This window comes from Callithrix jacchus, chromosome 9 (genome assembly GCF_049354715.1).
Source record: "Callithrix jacchus isolate 240 chromosome 9, calJac240_pri, whole genome shotgun sequence".
NCBI lineage: Eukaryota > Metazoa > Chordata > Mammalia > Primates > Cebidae > Callithrix > Callithrix jacchus.
In genome coordinates this window covers 2,274,045-2,289,899 of record NC_133510.1, presented here as the reverse complement: position 1 = coordinate 2,289,899, position 15,855 = coordinate 2,274,045, and the positions used below count along the sequence as shown (strand labels likewise).

General features: G+C 49.7%; 2 protein-coding genes and 1 long non-coding RNA gene across 6 annotated transcripts in view; 2 read left to right on the top strand and 1 right to left on the bottom strand.

Moving 5' to 3' along the window:
- COL2A1 (collagen type II alpha 1 chain) overlaps positions 1-2,496 on the top strand; it is a 32,244-nt gene extending 29,748 nt beyond the window's left edge. Inside the window, exons 52-54 of the mRNA XM_035255160.2 lie at positions 168-355; positions 1,142-1,384; positions 1,921-2,496. Coding sequence (XP_035111051.2) covers positions 168-355; positions 1,142-1,384; positions 1,921-2,067 — 578 coding nt within the window. The 3' untranslated portion in view covers positions 2,068-2,496. The remainder of the gene's footprint in view (positions 1-167; positions 356-1,141; positions 1,385-1,920) is intronic.
- A 3,564-nt stretch (positions 2,497-6,060) lies between these two features.
- Positions 6,061-11,748, bottom strand: TMEM106C (transmembrane protein 106C). Of its 4 annotated transcripts, none has more exons than XM_002752090.7 (8): positions 11,705-11,748; positions 10,938-11,152; positions 10,015-10,078; positions 9,378-9,537; positions 9,147-9,287; positions 8,203-8,252; positions 7,684-7,737; positions 6,061-6,829 (listed from the first exon to the last, which is right to left on the bottom strand). In XM_002752090.7, exons 2-8 carry the CDS (start codon positions 11,122-11,124, stop codon positions 6,733-6,735), a joined length of 753 nt encoding a protein of 250 aa, XP_002752136.1. In that variant the 5' UTR covers positions 11,125-11,152; positions 11,705-11,748; the 3' UTR covers positions 6,061-6,732. The 4 variants fall into 4 exon arrangements, with proteins under 4 accessions (XP_002752136.1, XP_009001467.1, XP_035111053.1 ...); XM_009003219.4 differs by having other exon boundaries at positions 11,378-11,735; XM_035255162.3 differs by having other exon boundaries at positions 11,601-11,735.
- Positions 11,749-11,864: 116 nt separating this feature from the next.
- LOC118144065 (uncharacterized) lies at positions 11,865-15,476 on the top strand. Its single transcript, XR_004728514.3, has 2 exons — positions 11,865-12,084; positions 12,795-15,476. It is a non-coding gene; the product is annotated as an uncharacterized LOC118144065 (long non-coding RNA).
- Positions 15,477-15,855: the final 379 nt, after the last annotated feature.

Below are 15,855 nucleotides of genomic sequence, written 5' to 3'. Positions count from 1 at the left end.
CCGATCTCCCTGCCCCTGCATCCTCCCAGGTCTCCTCCTTTCAGGCCACGTGTGAACCTCACTCCTTGTCACTGTAGGCCTTTCTGTCTCTTTCAGTCAGGGCTGGCCCTCTCAATCCTTGAGTCTGTGCCTGTCTGAGCCCCATGGGTGCTGCCTCTTCCCTGCAGGAGACTACTGGATTGACCCCAACCAGGGCTGCACCTTGGACGCCATGAAGGTTTTCTGCAACATGGAGACTGGCGAGACCTGCGTCTACCCCAACCCAGCCAATGTTCCCAAAAAGAACTGGTGGAGCAGCAAGAGCAAGGAGAAGAAACACATCTGGTTTGGAGAAACCATCAACGGTGGCTTCCATGTGAGTACCTGGGTGCCCTCGGTGATGAGCAGAGACGGCTTCTCAGACTCCTTCTTTTCTTCTCCCTGGGTGCCCTCGGTGATGAGCAGAGATGGCTTCTCGGACTCCTTTTCTTCTCCCTGGGTGCCCTCGGTGATGAGCAGAGATGGCTTCTCAGACTCCTTTTCTTCTCCCTGGGTGCCCTCAGTGATGAGCAGAGATGGCTTCTCAGACTCCTGCTTTTCTTCTCCCTGGGTGCCCTCGGTGATGAGCAGAGACGGCTTCTCAGACTCCTTCTTTTCTTCTCCCTGGGTGCCCTCGGTGATGAGCAGAGACGGCTTCTCAGACTCCTTCTTTTCTTCTCCCTGGGTGCCCTCGGTGATGAGCAGAGATGGCTTCTCAGACTCCTTCTTTTCTTCTCCCTGGGTGCCCTCGGTGATGAGCAGAGATGGCTTCTCAGACTCCTTTTCTTCTCCCTGGGTGCCCTCGGTGATGAGCAGAGATGGCTTCTCAGACTCCTTCTTTTCTTCTCCCTGGGAACTTTCAGCACCTTCCCCACATTTTCCTCCAGTTTTCTGTTGGGCTTGAGAGGAGGGAAAGAGGAGGAAGAGTAGTTTTTTCCCGTGTGGGGGTGGGAAAGAGGTCCTCTGAGCTCGCTCCCCTCCCGGAAGCAAAATTGTCCAACTAGCTCCCTGCTGTCCCAGCACCCTTGAGCTCCTTGATCCCTGAACTCTTGGCAGCCCCCACATCCCCTGGTCCCACTGAATGCCAGCTCCCAGGCCTCACACTGCCACTCTCTGTCAACAGTTCAGCTATGGAGATGACAACCTGGCTCCCAACACTGCCAACGTCCAGATGACCTTCCTACGCCTGCTGTCCACGGAAGGCTCCCAGAATATCACCTACCACTGCAAGAACAGCATTGCCTACCTGGATGAAGCAGCTGGTAACCTCAAGAAGGCCCTGCTCATCCAGGGCTCCAACGACGTGGAGATCCGGGCAGAGGGCAACAGCAGGTTCACGTACACTGCCCTGAAGGACGGCTGCACGGTGAGTGGGGCTGGCCGGGCTGCCAGAGAGAAGAGCTGCCTGGGCCTGGGCTGCCTGGAGCAGGGCTGAGGGTCAGCCTACAGCAGCCGTCAGGTCTGAAAGTGACAGATCATCAGAGGCATGAGTTTGAGGGATCATGTAGAGAAGATAAGCCGAGTGACAGGTGAGGAAGACGCACATATCATTCCGTCTTCTCCAGTCCCCGGCTCAGGGGACTAAAACCCTACACGGTCCCCAGTGACTGTGGTAGAAGCGTTCTAGCAATGTGTACAGAGTGAATAAGCAGTCACAGGTTGGGAGCTCACTCTGGGGAGTGGGAAGGAGGTGAAGGGCAGGGTGGAGGAGGGCCCGGCTGCTAAGGATCGGTTTTGAAGTGGAGATGCCTTTGGTAAGCCAGGAAGAGGTCTCAGGAACCCCTCAGTGTGGTTCAACCTTGTGGGCACTGATGCTCACCAGTTTGTGCAGTTTTGGGCTCCTGGGCAGCTGGAACTGGGTAGCAAGGTGTCTACTAAACAGGGCCTCCTTTTCTCCCCTAGAAACACACCGGTAAGTGGGGCAAGACTGTCATCGAGTACCGGTCACAGAAGACCTCACGCCTCCCCATCATTGACATTGCACCCATGGACATAGGAGGGCCTGAGCAGGAATTCGGTGTGGACATAGGGCCAGTCTGCTTCTTGTAAAGACCCAAACCCAGAAACAACACAATCCGTCGCAAACCCAAAGGACCAAGTACTTTCCAATCCCAGTCACTCTAGGACTCTGCACTGAATGGCTGACCTGACCTGATGTCCATTCGTCCCACCCTCTCGCAGTTCGGACTTTTCTCCCCTAAGAGACCTGAACTGGGCAGACTGCAAAATAAAATCTCGGCGTTCTATTTATTTATTGTCTTCCTGTAAGACCTTCGGGTCAAGGCAGAGGCAGGAAACTAACTTGTGTGAGTCAAACACTCCCTGAGTGACTGCCCCCAGCCCAGGCCAGAAGCCCCCCCTTCGGGTGCCGGGCGCAGGAACTGTGTGTGTCCTACACAATGGTGCTATTCTGTGTCAAACACCTCTGTATTTTTTAAAACATCGATTGATATTAAAATGAAAAGATATTGGAAAGTACCTATGATTCGTGGTTGCTTCTTCAGTTTGGTTTTGGTTAGTCCTCCGTTCCGCAGCGGTGCCCAAATGGCAGTCCTGAGGATTTGTCTGTTGATTTTTCAACCGGGAGTAAGGACGCCGAAGCCACACTGCCAGGGTTAGCAACCTCACACAAACACGAGCTTGCCTCTCTGGTAAACCTTGGCACTATGTGAAACCCACTGGGGAACGTTTGGGAAGGGAGGCATGCCAGAGGGACGGCATCACTCTTGCAGGTAAACACTGGACACAGCTCTACAGCACATTAGCGGAAGAGGCGATGCCCTGCCAGCTTAGGGTCTAAGACCGCATGTGGGCTGCATCCTGCTGGATGGGAGAGGTGGGAGACCCAGCCTCGAGAAAAGGGAGGAGATAGGGGAGTGAATCCTGTGGGGGCCCGTGGTTCAGTGCACACAGTCCATCTGAGTGATCTACCTGTGTCCCTACACAAGACTTTCAGTTTCAGGTCAAGGAGAGGCAGAAGTGTGACCTGCCCCACCCGTAGTCCTCTTTCCTGCCCCCACCTCGTGGGCCCCCATTCTTCACTCCCTGGGCTCTAAACATCAGGCTTAAGAATTGACTGCTTCCCATTTCTTCCTACTCTCGGATGTCCCCTCCCTTTCGATGACCTGGACAGGTGGCCATAGTGAGCATGTAGTACTGGGCCATGGTGACGGGAACATGTGGGGTGAGTGGGAGACTCTAAACCAATCAGAGTTGAGGGCAGTACTATTTTGTGAAGTAAATTTCCAGCTATTTGGCACAGCTGATAAACCAGAGAGCTGGCCCTTTCTCTGCCCCTTCTCCCATCCCTGCTCCTGCTTCCTCCACAAGACCTGACAGCTGTTCTATTAAACAATAAAAATAAATAAAACACTTTTGTTGGATTTTTTGTATGAATTAATACTCAATTTCTGATATAAATTATCACCAGATAATTATAATAATATATACCTATATATTATAATACATAAACTACCCAGGTTTACATATGTTTATATGTGTGTATATACACACACACGTACACCTATAATAGCAGGTACTACCCCACCAGAGCTAGCCTATGACGAAGGAGTAAAATGAAAACATGGTCACTGAAAACACATAATTAGAATAGCCATCTCATAATTTCAAATAAATAGCCCTTCCACCTACCAAGAGCGCGAATTAGGGTCGGCGGAGAGCAGGTGGTGTATATGGGCTCCCAGCTGGAGCTATAGAGAGCTGAGCTCTGTTCCAACCTGTCGGTCAAACTCCAGAGCCTACTTACTCTTAATGAAGTCGTTCAGTAGATCGTGACCATCAGCCTAGACTTCTGCAGGAAGGGACCAAGGTCAAGGTGATTCTTCACAGTTCACCTGCTGCTTGAGTGCCTAGTAAAACCTAGAAATAACAGCAGCTGCTCCCTAGGTCACCGCAACATGAAGCAACATGAAGCGCCCAGGGCAGTGCACGGAAAGTTCTGCCTCTGCCTGCACTGGGGTCAGATGGACATCGCCACCCTGGCTGGCAGGGCTGCGCTCCCTGTGCTGCTTCCTTGTCTTCCCCTGGCCCAGAGGGGAAGGTGAGAATAACGAGGATTGTTACTAACTTCTGTGATCCCTGATGCCCCAGAAAGGCAGATAGTCTCTCTGGTCAGAATAACCTGTCGGATACATTCGCGACCCCAGCAGCGCTGAGTGGACAGACCTGGTTTGCTGATTGCAAGGGGCTAGGCCAGGCTTCCCCTCTCTTGAGCCTCTTCATCTCTGTGGAAGTATCTGGCATCAAAGGCTTTGGATTAGGAGTCGGCAGTCCCAGCTCCAGCTAAGATTTACTCCCAAGTCCCCTGTGCGCATCACAGAACTTCTGAAATGGGTCCCCTTTTAAACAATTGAAAGAACATAGGATCTTAAAGGACAGCTAACCAGGTAATAAAAAATTTTACTTATCGAGGCAAAGAATAAGTATTATTTTGCCCAGAGAAAATACCTGGGACCCTATTGATTCATGTAAGCAACCTGGCTGATTCTTTTAATAACTTCTTTCACACTTTGGGCTAGAATCCCTGTGAGTTGACCCAGAGATCGTGGAGGTCCTGCCTGAGGTAACTAGGGTTGCAGAATAGTTGGTGGAGGTAAACTGTGGCCTGTTTAAGGTCTGGTGAGCATAAAAGGTTTGTGATGGTGTCTTAGCCTCTAGCTATGACTCTGGACAACATGCATCAGAAATTGCAATCCTGTGCTCAATAAATCCTTCCTGGAATGAGCAAATACATGAATGGAGATTTCTGAATGCAGCAGCTCTTCAGCCGGGTGACCTGGTCTAAGTCTGAGGTAAGAAAGAGGTCATGGTACAGGCCACGCCAGAAGCTACGGAGAGCTAGCAAGGCCTCTCTCTAAGAGACACATGCTGCAAAATTCAATCCATGGGGAACACAATGGTGATGACCATGACATTAAAGCCACTTCCTTTCTAGTCAGGGCTGCTGAGAGAATATTCCAGACACTTGTTCAGGAACTGACAGACACTACAATAAAGCTGTGCGTGCAGTTTGGGGTGCTGATAAACAGATACGGGAACTGGTAGTATAACATCACATTTACTGCCACATGTTTTAAAAAGGTGAGCGCTCTCATTCTAATACCATAGATGGGTTTTGAGATATCAAAAGCAAGAAATGATATTAAGGCACGTGGTCACAAAAAATGTTTCAAAACTGAAGTACCAGAGTATCTTTTTCAAAATTCCATGAAAAATTTGCTACACAGGCTATTTGGAAAATAAGAAAACTAAAAAGAAAATGTAGCAATGTGAACATCTTCACATGTTCAGGGCATGTTCTGATTAGGGCAACATTCTCGAAAATGGTGCACATTTGCTTCCGTGCAAGTGCTGATGGCCCACTGTCAATCCACATCGGTCATCACTGTCACGTACATGTGTCACTACATGATCCAGAGCAACACTAAAACTGTTATCAGCCCTCAGCTTCTGGTTTCCTCCATCATGGTCAAAGTCAGCCAAACATGAAATTTAGCCTGAGTTTGAAGATTCAGACTACAAAGATCATTTAGCACATATTGAAAACCAAGCTATGGGAATGGAGACAAAAACTAATACACAGCCCCAGCCCCAACCTGTTGTAGGATTTCCTGAGATCCCAGTGCTATGGGAAGAGCTGACTTCCGGCGCCTGACTGCTCACGCTTCTTAACGAGATTCTCTGCTGTCCTGGGCTGTAGCCTAACGTTTGGTGGCAGAGCAGGTGAAGATGACCCAGGAAATTTTACCACCTCAAACCAGGGTCTTATTCAGGACTAGATTCCAACCTCCAGGGGGCACTGAGTGCTCTGTCCCAGAAGGGAACAGGGCAGCCCATGCCCTGAGTCAATTCAATGGAGGGAAATGAGACTGCTTGCTGTGACAGAAACTCATGGGAATGGGAGGACAATCAGGGTGCGGTCTCTCTCCTCCCATCCCATCCTGACCCACTTGGCAGGTAACTATTCTATGGTTCCCCCAGAGATGCCTACAAAGACAGCCAGGCAATCAGAGGAGACACAGATGAATCAAAAGCAGGGTTTATTTTTCTATCAAATCCCCAATCCATGTTCCAAACAATGGATGAAGGGTGAATCAAGCCCATATAGACTCTTGGTAAAAACAATTCTAACTTTCTACAAAAAAAAAAAAAAAAAGCCAACACACGATTTTCTTTCCTTTTGAAAAGCTCCCAGGCCTCTGGGAACAGATGGAACAAATTCACACCTTCAATGGGTCTGTTTTCTCTTAGGTATTCAGATGGTCCCTTTCTGCCACCACTTCTGCACAGGTGAGGCACTGATAATGGCCTGCAGGTCACTCAGTCCTAGCTCCAGGTCACTCCATGGTTTGATAACCAGGCCCCAATCAATGGAGAACCAAGTTATGGTTCCCATTTATAATGCCCTAAGAACAGCTGAAAAGATCCGTATTAAATTCTGGAAACCTTTACTGAGCGCCAACTATTTGCTGGGCACAGGCTAGGCACTGGGCAGTGATTCTGCTGGTTCTGAGAAACATAAATGGTACCATAGAGAGGTGTTTCCTCCCAAGTGGCAGGAGGATGCTTGCTGGGAGCTAAGTGAACCAATTCCTCCTCTGCTTACACCACCTGGGGGTAGGTATGGAACTCGGGCCTTGGAAACAGATGCTGTGCTCTCTTCTGCAGGTGCTGTGGAAGAACCAGCAGCAGTTGTTAAATAGCTGTGGAATTTCCTCCACAATCCACATAGTGATGTGTCTCCAGAGAGCTCTGGGTCATGAGGCCAATGTATGAAATCTTCACTGAAGTTCTAGGGAAAATAAAACCAAGAATTAATTATGTTTGGGGAATGAAATAAGCAAGAAAAACGTCTCAGGAAATTTTTTGCAAGTTCAGGCAACAATATCCGGGGCCCCAGGCACAGCCTCACGGTGATGTAACCAAGAGGCCAGAAGATCCTTCCACGCTCACAGAGGTCCTGTGCCAGGAGGTGACCCTGTAGACGAGGGTTCTGAACTGCGAATGATTCTACCCCACAGGAGAGTTCTGGCAACATCTGAAGACGTTCTGGGCTGTTACAACTGAGGGCTGGGGCGTTTACTACTGGGATCTAGTGGGCAGAGGCCAGAAATACCGTTAAACATCCTACAATGCACAGAACAGCCCCCCACAACAAAGGTCTGGGCCAAAATGTTAATAGTGCCAAGGCTGAGAAACCCCACTCTAACCCCTCACGTTTCACGTCTGCAGCAGAGTCTTGTCACTTGCAAATGTAACAGTCATGGTTCCACAAATAAGCCTAAAGGTCCATAATGTGGTGATTTGTGTGGCTAGAGAGGAAGTCTGGTCAAACCCCCAGTACCCACATCTTGAGAAAGTTTTCTGTTCATGACTGGTCTCATTAGGATTCTGAGGGGATCATGTGTTTACTTAAACTAGACCCCATTTTGTGGAGAAAATGGCTCAGGGTGACTCTAGTGATTTGTGAAGGACATGTGGACACTGTGTCTAGAGAACACCAAGGGTCTACTGTATCTGTGCCTGTGAGGCATCAGGTGTCCCATCGGGCTAGGTGCCTCTGCCCTGTGGTCACACAGGGACCTCCTGAGCAAAGGCGGTAAGCTCACGTGGCCTGACAGGCTGCAGGAGCGGGAAGAGACATACCGCATGAAGATCACGATGTTGTGCACCAGGATGTCAGGAACCGTGCAGAAGAAGCTACCAAACAGCAAATATGGAAGTAGTCAGTTTTTCATAAAAAAGAAAAGCCTCGGCAGAAGAGTACGGAGTTATGCTGTCTTGTTTGGGGTGCCTCCCTTCCCCCCACCTAAGTGCCGCCAAGGCTCGCCAGCTGAGTCCCTCCACTGTCCTTTTCATCCTCCCACATCGCCATAGCTTTTTGGTTTTTTCAAACTCATCAGAAAAGTGCTGGAGCTTGGTAACGTTTTTAGTGGCTTAATGTTCTCTTTTAGAAATTCCAGCACGTCATTCACATATCAAATAATACATTCTTCATATACATACATAATAAATTCTTCAGATAAATCTCAAGATAGTCAAAGACAGGGAACCTATAGGCCGAAAGCTGAGACTTAAGGCACGACCAGGCCCCAGTCAATGGAGTATGACTTTGAATCCCTTTCCTCCAGCAGAGAGCGCACACACACAGAACAGTGTCCTTACTACACATAGGAAAACGGTCCTCCCATCTCAGCCTTCCCGGTAAAATTCACCTGAAAATAAGACACCAGAGTCGGTCTGTGGCCAAGCAGGCTTGACACAGAACAGTATTATTATGAGCAATCCAAAGACCCGAGTCATTTTTTCATTGTATACAAAACACCTCCCTGAAACTGTCCCTAATGTAATCTATGAGCCTCTAATAGCTACTTCCAACCTCTTCCCTGTTATATACATATATTTTTAAAGACGGGGTTTCACTATGTTGGTCAGGCTGGTCTTGAACTCTCGACCTCAGGTGATCCGCCCGCCTTGGCCTCCAAAGTGCTTGGATTACAGGCATGAGCCACCACGCCCGGCCCAACTTCTTCCCTTTTGAGAGGCCAGTAAGGGCCAGGCACGGTGGCTCACGCCTGTGATCCCAGAACTTTGGGAAGCCATGGCGGGCAGATCATGAGGTCAGGAGTTCCAGACTAGCCTGGCCAACATGGTGAAACCCCGTCTCTGCTAAAAATACAAAAATTAGCTGGGCGTGCATGCCTATAATCCTAGCTACTCAGGAGGCTGTGGCTACTCAGGAGGCTGTGGCAGGAGAATTGGTTGAACCCAGGAGGCAGAGGTTGCAGTGAGCCGAGATTGTGCCACCACACTCCAGCCTGGATCCATCTCAAAAGAAAAAAAAAAAGAAAAGAGAGAGGCCAATGGACCTGAGGCTATAACACTGCTACTTCTTAATCTGCAGCAAGTCCTTTTCTCTTACAGATTATTCTGCTCCCCACGTGCTTAAATGCTAGCTGGGTTTTCTCACAATTATTCATAGTTACAGGGCCCATCAGGTCTTCATCACGAGTTCCTACAAATAGAAATGAGGAGACAGCTATGGCATTCCCGCAGCCCCTACTCTTCTCTTAGGCCTGTGGCAGAAGGTTCCTAAAAGAAAAGCATACCAGTTGCTCACTCCGAGGTGGAATGAGGGAGACGTTGGTAGTCACATATGTACCGACCACTGTGTTCATGTACTGAATCTGGCTGGACAGGCTGGTCACTGCCACGGGGTAGAAGTTGGAGTTCCTGATTTTCAGGGTGGCCTGTATCAGGGCAAGTGAGGAAACAAAGTAAGCGTCCTGGATCCAAGCCTGGCGGGCGTGCGACCCAGGGCAGGAGACTGCAAGGCTCACCGTGATGGTGAGAACGACAAGGGAGTCTTGTTTGTTAAATGTGACTTTCACCACTTTGATGCCGTCATCATCCACAAGGACCGAATGTGGAAACAGGAAGAAAACCACCAAACCAGACGCCAGGAGACAAAGCAGGACGGACAGGAGGACGTACTGCTTCCTGCCAATGACACAGCACATGACCCACCCGGGCAGTCAGTTATCAAGGTTCAGCGTGTCAGGATTAAACACAAAACCAGGAAGGAGAAAAGGGAGTGAAAGGGAGGTTCCAAGGGCCAGAAAACATTAACCCGTCGAGAGGCAGTGAAGCAGGAGAAGCCTTTTAAAACGCCTTTCAACACTGCACTCTGGGGAGAAAAGCTGAAGAAAGGAGCTATGTGGACAGACACTCCCACACCTCCCAGAACGCCCCACTTTCCGAGTTTCTTCTAATCCCACGCCTTGACCTTCAAAAGCCTTTCCAGCTTCAAGTTTCTTTCCCCAGACTGTGAGGGGGGCAGAGATATCTTCTCCATTTTATAAGTGGGGAATTTATTAAAAATGTATGTGGTTTTCAAGGAATTAACTGGCATTCACACATATTGCAACAGATTGGGGGCAGAAGCAGGTGTTGACAGGTGAGAGGCCGTTAACTCACGTTCGCTGAGGCCGCAATCTCTGATCACTGTGTGGGATCAAAGCCACCAACTCATTTACTTGCTCTAGAAAAGAGCCAAACAATTATTTTGTAAATCCCATGTGTTGGTAGAACTTTCCTTCACGTCTCACTTGAGCCTGCCACAACAAATATTCTTCTGGAAGGAGACCTTTTAAAAAATACTAGTGAAATTCACATTTTGGGTCTAATGAACAAGAAACAAGAGAATGCCACAAATTATAAAACATCCGTCAGTGCTGCCAGGGTAGTGACGTGGAAGGTGAAACCTGGGGTCCTGCTCTGGCTGTACTACCTGGGCTTCGCGGGGTCGTTGAACGTCTCAAGACCATGGTTCCCCCCGCTTTCATATGGAGGCTTTGGAGTAAATGACTTCTAAGTTCTTACCAGCTCTAAATTTCTGTCACTTTCCAGCTAAACTGTTAAAGCCTTTCTGAGGGCCAACTTATTCATTGTCATAGATGATCCTGTACCAAGGCTGAGCATTTGTCTCTCTCTCCTGACCCGATACATTTTTCTGACCTTAGGCTAAGGATTAGCTATCCATTTCCTTGAAAAGCAGCTTTCAAGCTGGTACCCCTGCGAAGCTGTCCCAATCCTTGTGAGGGAGAGCAATAAAGAAACGTGCCTGTGAACAAAGACCGCAATACAGAGCAAACTGAATGCTCCAACTCAGGAGAAGAACAAGAGCGGAGGTGAAGGAGAGAAGAAAGGGTATGAAATATAAGACGAGGAAGCGAAGTTGTCCAACTGCCCAGGTGTATTGAATCAGCTGGGCCGGCTCCTGCCCAGGGCACTGTCTCTACTACGGTATTACTGCCTAGAAGAAAAGTTGCCCGGGCACACAGGAGAACCCCTGAGGGTACCTTGGGATTCTCATCAGGGAACCATCCCTCCCTGGTCACCTGTTGGAATGTATCCTGTCCCCTGGCAGGTAAGACAGGTGATGCTATCTCTCCCCGTGAATTCCACGTATGGGAACTGGGCAATGGCTTCCTCCTGCTCTCGTTCAGCCAGCAAATCCTCCGTGTCATCTTCTTGCTTTTGCCTGCAGGAGGCGGGGCGAGCGGCCGCGGAATGCTGAGACCCCATGACCTTGCTGTGCTACAGGTGTCATGTCCTGAGACGAGAAGAGTGGGAGCGCGTTAGTGGCCCCCCGAATCTCTTGTTTCTATAAGTCAAAACGCAAACACGACAGGTTGCCGCCCTGAATGTGATCCCAACACCTGCACGATTTCTATCGGGACCATCGTTTTCTAACACGGCTCCCCACTCCCCTCTTGCCCGCCCCACGCAGCCGGCGAGGGTGGGGAGGTAGGGAGGGCGGGGCCTGCCTTCTGCGCACCTGCCGCGGTCCTCACCGCCCTGGGACTCGGGGCACCCCCGCTCCCACCTGGCCCGGCCTCGCCCCTTCCTCCTCACTGTCTGCAAGCTCTGTGCCCTCCTCGAGCAACAAACAGCAGGCGCCAAATTAATAACGGGCCTTAATGATTCCCATTCCTCGCCACCCGCAGCCGGGAGGCGGGCTCAGGTCACGCCCCCCGGAAAAAGGGACGACCTGAGCCCACCTAAGTGGCCCAGGCAGGAGCGAGGGCCAGCGTCTCAGACCTGCAGGGCACGAGCTCCCGGCCGCGCCACTCCGGCCGCTCCCCCTGCCAGCCTGAGGACTCACCGGCCTCTCGAGTCGGCGGAGCGGCACGCACGCCGCGCGCATGCGCCGAACACCCAGCCGGCTCCGGGGACGCAGGAGCGCGCTCGCGCGTGCGCTCTTCAGGACTCGAGGGCCTTCCCAACATCGCAGCTGTCGCGCTCCCTCGGCTCCGGTAGAGGGCGGCAGAGAGCGCCGGGGAGCCGCGACCTCGGCGGCTGGGCCGGGTCTTCCCGGAAGTCCGGGCGATTCCGTGCTGTTTGCTAGACGTGCTGGGAAAGGCTCCAGGTCAATGTCCGGAGCAGAAACGACCCTTCTCTGCTGCGAGAGGAGGAAGGTGCTGCCGTCTCCCAAAGCCGATCTCAGGTGTTCTTTAGAGCACAAGAGCTGTGTGCTCGCCGAGGGTACGTACACAGATGCAGAGCGTCCAGTGGAACTGTCTTTGCAGAACTTGTGAGAAATTATGACAGTGAAGGAGATCTGACCTACCCGATTCCGTCTTGCTTCTTCTTTTTTTTTTTTTGGAGACGGAGTTTCGCTCCTGTTACCCAGGCTGGAGTGCAATGGCGCGATCTCGGCTCACCGCAATCTCCGCCTCCTGGGTTCAGGCAATTGTCCTGCCTCAGCCTCCCGAGTAGCTGCAATTACAGGCATGCGCCACCATGCCCAGCTAATTTTTTGTATTTTTAGTAGAGACGGGGTTTCACCATGTTGACCAGGATGGTCCTGATCTCTTGACCTCGTGATCCATCTGCCTCGGCCTCCCAAAGTGCTGGGATTACAGGAATGAGACACCGTGCTCTGCCTCCGTCTTGCTTCTAACCTCCAAGCTGCCCTTGTTCATTCGTGGACATGGACCAAACTAACTTTGGGGGAATTTAGTTTATAGTTGAACTTTGAAGCAAAGGTGTTAACAGCCCTTTCCGAAAACAAACCCCCTTCTTGCCTGGGGACCATATTACCTTTGTAAGATTAACAGATTAGCCACAAGATTAGAAATTATGGTTTCGGAGCCATCCAGCCAGAGGTTACAAGATTCCAAACCTTCCCAGTTGTTCCAAGGGATAACATCACTATTGCAAAATGTAAGATCAGTGCTGGGGATATTTTTCAGATACTGCATTCTGAGGCACCAGCTGGCAGTAGCCAGACCAGTTATCTGGCTCACCCAGTTCTGCAATCCCACCCACGAACAGAAAACAGCAAGAAGGACCCGCTTAGACCTCCTAGGATTTTATCTCCAACCTGACCAATCAGCACTCCCCACTGCCTGGTACCCTACCAGCCACATTAGCCTTAAAAAAACCTAATTTTTGAATTATCGGGAAGATTTATTTGGGTGATACAACTCTGGTATCCCATTCAGCTGGCTCTGCATGAATTAAATTCTCTATTACGATTCCCCCGTCTTGATGAATCAGCTCTGGGCAGTGGGCAAGGAGAACCTGTGGGGCAATTACATCAGAACTTGACCTCAGTCCAGGAGGGGAACCAGAGGCTTCATCAGACCCCTCCTACACTGTAGATAAAAGTGCTCTGGAAGTCTCACAAGTCAGAGGGGCCCAGCCTGGGGGAAAGCTTCCACGGGGAGTCCTGCTGGCTCCTTGCCAGAACGGACCCCAGAGCTGAGCTTTGCAGGCCAATTAGGTGCCAAGAGGCATCAAGGAGTAGTTTCATTCTGTAGTAGGGCCCCCCTTCCCCAGACCTCCACAAAAAAGACATGCACACAAGAGGTTGGAGAGCACTTTTTTTGTTTGTTTGTTTCGAGATGGAGTCTTGCACTGTCAGCCAGGCTGGGGTGCAATGGGGATATCTTGGCTCACTGCAACCACCACCTCCCAGGTTCAAGCGATTCTCTTGCCTCAGCCTCCCCAGAAGCTGGGATTACAGGTACCTGACACCACGTCCAGATAATTTTTGTATTTTTAGTAGAGATGGGGTCTTACCATGTTGGCCAGGCTGGTCTCAAACTCCTCATCTCAGATGATCTGCCTGCCTTGGCCTCCCAAAGTGCTGGGATTATAGGCGTGAGCCACTGCACCTGGCCTAGAGAGCACTTTTTAATGGGTGGGTTTCTTTGTTCACACTGCCAGGATGCGCTTAGCCTGTAGCAGCAGGAGGTGCGTGCAGACATGAACCAGGTGACATGATTAAAGATCATGTTGGGGAGGAAAGGAGATGAATGAAGGGCCCCCTTGGCAATGGAGAATGAGGCTGGTAACCCCTCAGGTTTCTGCCACCTCTGCATGTTCCTCTTTCTCTTGTGGGGAATGCCAATGTACCTGCTGTTGTCTAGCTCCCTGCCCAGTTGCTGGCCATAGCCAGCCCACTGAGCCTTTAGTAAGAGGCAACAAGGACCCTCTAATCCCCTTCTTTCGTCTCTGATCCATATCTTCTTAAAATGATTTTTTCATCTGTTGGGTCACAGAAAACAATTTCCAAAATATGGTGCTTGGGCGTACTGAGTGTTTTTGGAAAGTGAAAGAAAACAAGCCTCAGAATCAAGGTCCCTCTAACCTTGTCTTGTTCCCCTCCTCAACCCCAAGCACAGGGGAAGACTCTCTGGGATTTCCTTGTCTGACCAAGAAAGCTTTTTTTTTTTTTGAGATAGGGACTTGATTTGTTGTCCAGGCTCAACTTCAGTGGTGGCTCACTAAAGCCTCAAATTCTGGGGCTCAAGTAGTCCTCTGTAAAACAAAAATAAAACTCAGACTCCTCTATCCCAACCATCTGAATGGACTCCTCTATCCCAACCATCTGAATGGACTCCTCTTGGCCAAAGGCATTCCAAAGGTAACCTGGAAAACTAGTTCAGGCCATGATGGGAAGTGGGAGTCAGACATGCCTCATTACTATCGTGAAAGGAAACTACATCTCAGGACCCCAAAGTCACCAAGCCAAGGGAAGAGTCAAGCTAGAGACTATGTCAGACAATTCTGCCTCCCATTTTACTCCTAAGTAAGGTGGCTACAAAGATCAAAAGCTACATACTTTCCTCACCTTGTGGACAAAGGACAGACAGGACTCAAAGTCATCCCTGTGAGGCTCACTGGGGACAAATGCATATCCAATTGCTTCCTCTGCTGCAGGTTTGCTGAGCCAGAATAAATTGTGTATCCAGTGGAAGGCTGATCTACGATTCAAAATAATGCAACCTTTTGTTTCTTATCTACTTTTGACCTGGAAGCTCCCTACCCCACCACCTTTTGAGTTATCCTGCCTTACTGGACCCAACCAATGTATATCTTACACATAATTATTGATGTCTCATGTCTCCCTAAAATGTTTAAAAGCAAGTTTTACCCGACTACCTTGGGCACATGTCTTCAGGACCTCCTGAGGCTGTGTCACAGACGTGTCCTTAACCTTGGCAAAATTAACTCCTAAATTAATTGAGACTTTTCTCTGATACTTTTTGGATTATACCTCTCGCCTCAACCTCCCAAGTAGTTGGGACCATAGGTATGCACCACCACACCTGGCTAATTTTAACATTTTTACTAGCGATGGGGTATCCACATGTTGTCCAGGCTGGTCTCAAACTCCTGGGCTCAAGCAATCCTCCTGCCTCAGCTTCCCAAAGTGCTGGGATTACAGGCATGAGCCACTGTGCCTGGCCAATAAAACTTCTTACCAAGAAAAACATAATCGCTTTTTATCCCATCCTTGAAATATCATGATCTATGGCAGAGAAAAAAACCTGAAGAATGTAATCACACCTGGATGGAGTTTTTCACAAGATAATGTCTGCCTCTCCTGCTCATTCAAATTGCAAAGAGAATCACTTACAAGTTAATGTGTCTGCCTTGTCTATTTATTCTCCCTAATCATTTATTGCTCCTCAAAAGAATTGCCTACATTCCCCATCTTCTCTCTCCCCTGTGAAGAAGTGTTGTATTCGTCCATTCTCACACTGCTATGAAGAACTACCTGAGACTGGGTAATTATGAAGAAGATAGGTTTAATTGAATCACGGTTCCACAGGCTGTACAGGAAGCACGGGTGGGAGGCCTCAGGTAACTTACAATCATGGCAGAAGTTGAATAGGAGGCAAACACTGCTCACCATGACAGAGCAGCAGAGAGAGTGAAGGGGGAAGTGCCACCCGCTTTTAAACCGTCGGATCCTGTGAGAACTCACTATAACAAGAGCAACCCCCTGATCCAATCACCTTT